We start from the raw sequence: 7176 nt of genomic DNA, 5'->3' as shown, positions 1-7176 counted from the left end.
CAGAAGCGAAGCGCCATCTCGGCGTCATCTTTGCCGCGCTTTGGAGTTCTTGTCACCCATTCAGATGGTCGCGTGGCTACTTGCAGACAAACCCCGTTTCTTCTGTGCAGCATTCCCCAGCTCAAGTCCGGATACGCAAATGGGACGAACTCGCGCGTCAAGGTTTCACGAGCGGCTGGTGGAGATGGGCCCATTTTCTTTCGACGGAGAGATGAGGTCTTGGACTGATCAGCAAACTCATCAGTGGGGGGTCGATGCAGTAATAGGAAGTTTCGATGCTTTTTCCTCTTTCGAGTAGAATGAATGCCCTGTGTGCGAAACCGGTGGCTCGGCGGTGTCGTCAAGGACCAGACCCAATCTGTATCATCAATATCGGACGGTGTCCAAGTCCATCGCATTTCTCGACACCTCGTTGCTTTCTCCTCCTTTCGGCACATCTTCAGATGAACCCGCCTCGTGGATGAGTTCGTTTCCTGTCTTTGAAAATCCGAACCTGGCTTGCTATAACCATCGAATGGCGTCTTCCACGGTGAGGAAGTCTCCGAGTCGGACCCGGCGGCATGAGAACGCCTAATTTTCTGTGACCGGCTGCTTCCCGAGCCACGTCTTTGCGCACAATGCTTTTTGGCCTGGTATTAGCATTCGAAACCAGATGGCTCTTGAACACTATCCATATCAGGCCCAACGGTCATCTTGGTCGGATGATTCTAAACGGCCTTGCGAGCTAGTCGATCTTCTGTTATACCAGCGCTTGCTACAGAATCTAGCGCGGGACAGGCAAGAGCTGCAGTCAAGTCTTGAAGCCAGGATTACCGATTTCATTATGAGTTATTGTCGAAGACTCTTCTAGCGACGAAACGCCATGTACGCATTGTGAACTTTCTGCTGGCTATCAGGTCAGAATACTCCTTGGGACATGCATAAGACATCACGATACCGTTTTGTGTCAATGATTTCATTGCGCAGGGTCCGCTTCGGCGACGTGACTCGATCTCGACGACAGGGTGATGTCTCGTTCTCGGTGCCTGATCTTCTGACAATGGGACAAAGGTAAAGAGCCTACATGGCAAGAGGAACAGGAGGGTTTGTGGGGTGTAGGAGAAAATTCAGCGGAAAGTTTGCAAAATAGAATGGCATGAACGAAGACAGGAATCATGTCCAACGTTTGTCAGGGAAGACTGTGTCTCGCTAACTTTGGATAGGTTCGGAGAGCGTGAATCAGGTGTCTGCCGACCCCGTGCTGAGTCTTGAGCCTCCTGGTTCCCGGCGGATAGGGCAGATGATGATCTGGGGAAGCATCGTCGATGCTAGCCGGCAGTCATGGATCCGGGATAAACAAAATCCTCGGACGCGACAGATGTTTGAGCTGGAACTACAACGACTATATACCTGGCATGGGTTTCTACCAAAGGTACGAGTGTGGTTGCCAGATGACAGGCAATTCCTCTCTTCTTCCATCTATTTCTTAATACCGGCTGTGACTGACGGAATTGGCAGACTGTTTGCGTACTACCTTTTCTCACTGGGTGCTGCACCTTGGCATGACATCAGGATGTCCCTACACGCTTCTAGTAGCATTGAGGCATCGTGCATACCACGAAGACCTCAACGGTGCCTTCTCACAAACTGCATCTCACGTGAAGCCGACTACGGCCTGCTGTGAGGGTGAAGGTTTAGGAAAAGAGCAACGAGGTTTGGTAGAGACGAGCATGAGGATTTCTGCCGCATGGATGGCGAAGAGACGAGTTTGGCATCTGAGACTGAACGACGGTCGATCACTAATGCAAAGGTGCAGGGAAAGTTCCGAAGCAGCCGAATGGGAGGGCGGGCGAACCACAAACAATGTTTGCATTGGCGTGGCGTTCGTCAAGCTGGCCAGATGGGGGGCCAGTAGAAAGTATCAGACAAGCGCGGGATCAATGCATTTAATGCAATGTCAAACGCTATGTTGAGGAGAGTTGGGACAAAGGCCGTATCCCTACTCCGGATCGTCCAGAGTTGTTCGTCCATGGATATGACGAAGGGAAGCTTGAAGTTTGACGTCGGAGGTGTGTACCGGGCGGTACTTTACGAAAGAGAAAGTCATACGGGAAAGGTCCGGGGGTCCGGGGGGATGAAGAGGGTTTGCGGCCTTTCAAATTGTCGTGGGCGGGTTGCTACGGGGGTCAGCCTGGGACGGAGAGCCGAGTACGGAGCTTCGGCGTTGGAATGGAGTGCGAAACTGAGAAAGACAAGATTCAGACGTGGATTTCATCCGCGCTGTAGTTCTGATCAGTTGGGTGCTCGTGACGCGACGGCGAGCAGCCGCGACTGCGCCCCTTTCGTGAGGGCGAGGCACCATGAGCGGAAGCGGAAGCTGGCCACGTGAGGGTGAGCTCATCATACCAGACGGAGTCGGCTCATCAGCGGACACGGCATTATCAAAAACATCCGGATAATTACCTTGGCGAGACAGACCAAACGAATACAGCCTCAGCTTCCGAGAACGTATCCGGGCTCTTCGGGAGGGTTTCTGTAGTGCCATGGGGAAATACGGCCTACGGCCAGCCATGGCTCACCTGAGCACATATTGGCGATCAAGGTTGAGCGAGGAAAGGTTCAGCAAAATGTGGCAGAAAGAGAACGCCACGTGGAATTGCGGAGAGGGAGGTCCGCGGGTAGACCGAGGACTACTTATCTCCAGGAAGCCCAACTGGAGAGCCAACCCCCCTAGGCGAGCGAACTTCGCATCCGAACTGACCGGAGACCGGGCCATCACTCGATGAAGCAAAGTCCTCTCGGGCGAGGGATGACGAAGCAGGGTTCCATGAATCTAGGGCCTTGCGTCTAGGGTCAGGATTTAGGGCATGGACCTGGCCATGTGAACTCTTTCTCGGCTTGAGGCTCTTTGCAATCTGTACGGGACGTCGTTGTCAGAGGTTAAGGGGTTCGTGTTGGTGGTTTATGGCTGGTCCTTGAACCATACCTTGCCGGACTACCGAATGGCGAGACGTCAAAAAGACTTCACAGGTACGGATAGATTGCCCATGGTTCAGGCCGATCCGTCTGGACCGTCTGAGATGGGGTGCCGATGCCAATCTGCCGCGCGACAGGGCTGATGCCGATCCCCGAATGTGTGCTGTCAATGGCGACAAAGATGGAGCTGCGGTTGACTGGAGTTGATGGGAGTGTGGTCTGAGGTACTTTGGTAGGTTGTTTGCGAGATTTTTGCCGCGGTACGCTGTAGTAAATGAGTAGAGGCGAGGTCATCTTGACGGTTTGATGCACGGGATATTTAGGGCTGGGGATAAGTCGAAGGTGACTTAATTACCTGTGAGATGACTTGCGAAGAGTAAGACTAATCAGAGGATAATGCAGAGGACAGATTGGTGAGACTGAGAGCGAAGGCTTTGCAATGTTGACAACGAGGAAGAAAGAAGGGCAGCAAATAGATGAGACAACCGGGCGTGCGATGGACGATATAGCATTGAGCTCTATCGGTTTGAGTTGCGCTCAAACGGGGCTCGCCGTCTCAGCGTGGTCGGAGGTTTCGTTCGGCTGAGGGGGGGGGGGGGGGGGGGGGCCCACCCACAGCGCGTAAATCCTCAAGACACTCTCAGCCCAGGGTTGGTTGTCTGCCCATTGGTGTCCACCTGCTGTCCAGTTCTCTTCCCGCTTACCGAAGCCGTTGAGCCTCTGACTGGCCGAGTCTGGCTCGGTCGGACGGGAAGGGGGAACAGAACAGAACGGAACAGATAGGAGGCTGAGAGAGGAGAGGAGAAGAGGTTGTGAGAGGCTCCCGGAGTTTTGGCGAGGCACGGGACGGTCGGGATGCAGGGATCCCGAGGACCAGATGTGCGGTTGATATGGGAGTTTTGCGGGGGAAGAAGTTGAGAAGGGGCGCGGCTGTCTGTGTGGCTACAGATAACCGTGGACATTCACGCATTTGCCTCACATTAGTTTCTTTTCCCATTCTTAACTCCCCGTCCGACTATCTACTAACGAGACTACGGAGTACTTGAGTCTCGATACACCTTGATTCTCATCATCCCGTCCGTCGCCCGCATCCCGAAAGAAAAAGGGGGGCTATTTCAGGCTTCTTTCTACACGGCAGATTTTGTAGCGGGAAAAGGAACGGAGGATGGACGGACGGGTGAAGCATGGCATTTACGGGTGATCCGAAGCGGGTGACACTGGCCGGGCTTCGCTTGAACGGAGGCAGCTGTGAGGCGTCACAGGGCAGTCTCGAAGGGCCTGCCAAGACCGGGTCCTACGGTCGCATCAGATGCGTTGGCGATCTGTGCAGGGCCCTTCTGAGGCTCCCCTTCTCCTCCCCCTGGTGCTCTTCCCCCGCGAGCCGGGACTCGGAGGAAGAAGGAGAGCAGGTTAAGGCGGTTTTTCTCTCTCGGAGGGAAATGGTTCTTCCCGAAGACCTGATTCATCCGTGATGTGATGGATGCGGCTCACTTCTGCCGCGTTCTTGCTGCGGTTTGTTTCGATTGAGGCTCTGGACCAGCCCTTTTTGCGGGCGGGCGGCGTTGCCCCTCTTCCCTGCCGTTATGGACCTTGTCGGTTGACGGTTGACCTCCGTGTCGCATAATTGAGCCTCTTCTTTTCCTCGTTGTGTACGGATAGGATACTCCCTGATTATCTTCGTCCCCGACACGTCTCGCATTGGGAGTCAAGGGCAGGTCGAGGCCCTAGCCCCCCCCGACTGCCCCCGTCTGATACTGCGGCTGTGCCGTTATCTTTTTTGTTTGTTGTTGTTTGCTGTCATTGTCAGTGAGTTGTTGGCGACGTTGATGGGCTTACGCAATGATCTAGTGTCTCGTATGCAGCCATGACAGGTTCGCGGTCAGTTGGTGGTTCGTGCCATCGTGCAGGAGTTCCTCTCATCATTTTTTCTTGGTTATTCTCCGGTGACAGAAATTTGGCATCGGTTCGAGCGAAGGCCTGGGATGAAAGGAGGACCTGACTCGAGATTCGAGTCTGGGAAATGACCAGACCACCGGTGCTCATTGCGGTGAAGCAGAAATGAGATTTGGTGTAATTGGCCACTTCTAATTGATGAAGACGTGTGCTGGCCGCCCAGCAAAACGCCCAGGCTTGGCTGTCTCTTTTGACGGCGATGAGGGAGCCAAGGAGCGTAAGCCAGTCAGAACGCGCCAAATGTTGCCGTTTTGTTCGGGAATTTGCTGCCGGGACTCAGTCAAAACACGGGAGATGGTCGTCTCTGACGGGCGTCGCGCGGGTTTGTGGATTGTAAACAACGCCTTCGGAAGCGGGAATGGTTCGATAACATCCGTATGTCGATTCAAGTCTCGTGTGAGCAAGTTTCTTTTTGATATTCAATGAGGCGCAATGGAAAAAAAGGTTTAGAGGTCCACCTGCCTGAGAAGGTATTTCGAGTACCGAAATTCTCGGATGTGATGGGTTCCATTCCATTGGCAATGTGGGAAAGAGTGAAGAGAGAGTTGAGCACTGAACTCTGTGAGAACACTGAGGAAGGAAGTTCGAAGCAGGCGGGTACCTCGGAACATTTGCGATTGACGTGGCCCCGTCGAGTAAGGTATCCCCCCACCCGGTTTTAGGCGTGCGGGTACATTCCGACGGCAGCTCCTCGACTCGCTTCACTAACGTTCCTGACTCTCTAGTGTGGTCTCGCCGGTCTCGAAGAAGGTCAGAGACAACCTTGAAAGTCTTTCAGCGGCCCCAAAAGAAAACCGGGCATCTTGGGAAATCCTTCTGACCCAGTCACAGCCCACGAAATATGACATGACCCTCGACAAAGTGGGACTTTAAGCTTCGACTTGCGCGCGGGCTTACAATCAGATCAGGTTCATCTCAGCTTGTTGCTGTTCCTTTGTTTGGCTGCGCAGATTGGGTGGTGATGTGCACTGGCAACTGGGAGGATACTGGATAATGCGCATATCCCCCCTTTTTGGTCAGCTCTTGGTCAGTCAGAGAAACACCTTGATAGCCTAATAACACTACCAACCTAAAGTCCTAAATGGTGCGAGATTCCTAAATGGTGCGAGATACGATATGCCATACGGATATGCTCATTGGGCAGAGTTCCTCGCTGTCTCAAGTTTTTTTTTTTTGCTGTGCCTCACTTGCGGCTCTGTTCCCTGCCGTCCAGACGGGACAATGAGATATACCTCACCCCAGCCAATTGTTACGCGGAGAAATTATTGTAGTCTGCGATGGATTATCAGGAATTGCCAACTGGATAATCCCGTCGAGTCACCCGACTTGTCCCAGTTCTGCTACAGCTGACCAACCCCCGGGTGCCCGGGCTGCCCTGTGTCGCCGCAAGTGAGACCGACCTCCGCTGTCCATCTCTCCACATTCGTCTTGGCGCTCGCGATTCCTCCACTAGACAAGGGTGGGTACTTTGCTCGCCCTGCCATTGACCACCAAGATCTCATGTACTCCATACACTATTCGTATACTACGTAGGTATTCTTCGTACCGCTGAATCTGATGCCCGTTCGGCTCACTTGCCGTGTGTCTTTTGGTGACCCGCCACTACCGTTCCTTCCCCATCCCTTCCGGTGACTTTTGTCTCTCTTCCCTCCTCCTCCTTCAACCACCACCCAAGACCCCGTCACCACTACCCGCCGAGCCGCCCTTCTTTTTCCCATCCGCATCTCAACACCCAACCAAATACCCAAAGGACCATCGTGACAGTAATAGCGACCACGATACCCCGATACTTTGCCCGCCGCACCCTGCAGAGAGACACGCGATTTCTACCAGTACAACATCGCACATTCGCTCGGCCGCTTGACGATCAAATTCTTGGGGATGGAAATGACCATCTGATTGATATTCACGGTTCCGAGGAGATGTGACGCGCCAATCCCCCTCCTCTTCCAACAATTCGGCCTGCCAGCGAGCGAGCCCGACCAAACTTCCCGTCCTCCGTACCAAATCTGCGAACGCATTGCACTGCACGCCATCTCCACGTCGTGCGACTTGAGCCGTCATACCAACTAGTCAGCGCCTTTTGAACCATTTTCCGACATATTTCCCCGAGCGCCTCCTCATTCTTCAGTTCGCACCTTTGTCGTCCGAAATAAACGAAGTCTCCCGTGGCTCTCCCCCCTCCCCCCTCCCCCTCCGTTCCGCCGGAAAGCGACGTCGACCGTCGTGCGAACGTGAGAAGAGGAAGTAATCGAATCGACAGAAACG

The 7176-nt window shown here is 53.8% G+C and overlaps 1 protein-coding gene across 1 annotated transcript; it reads right to left on the bottom strand.

The window, feature by feature from the left end:
• Positions 1–3641: 3641 nt before the first annotated feature.
• Positions 3642–5458, bottom strand: BDP81DRAFT_421073 (uncharacterized protein). The gene has a single exon (XM_060589897.1). It carries the CDS (start codon positions 3950–3952, stop codon positions 3656–3658), a length of 297 nt encoding a protein of 98 aa, XP_060448089.1. The 5' UTR covers positions 3953–5458; the 3' UTR covers positions 3642–3655.
• Between the last annotated feature and the right edge of the window lie 1718 nt (positions 5459–7176).

The sequence above is a fragment of the Colletotrichum phormii genome (genome assembly GCF_030913505.1).
Source record: "Colletotrichum phormii strain CBS 102054 chromosome Unknown BDP81scaffold_5, whole genome shotgun sequence".
Classification (NCBI taxonomy): Eukaryota; Fungi; Ascomycota; class Sordariomycetes; order Glomerellales; family Glomerellaceae; genus Colletotrichum; species Colletotrichum phormii.
This window is presented reverse-complemented; position numbering and strand designations above follow the sequence as displayed.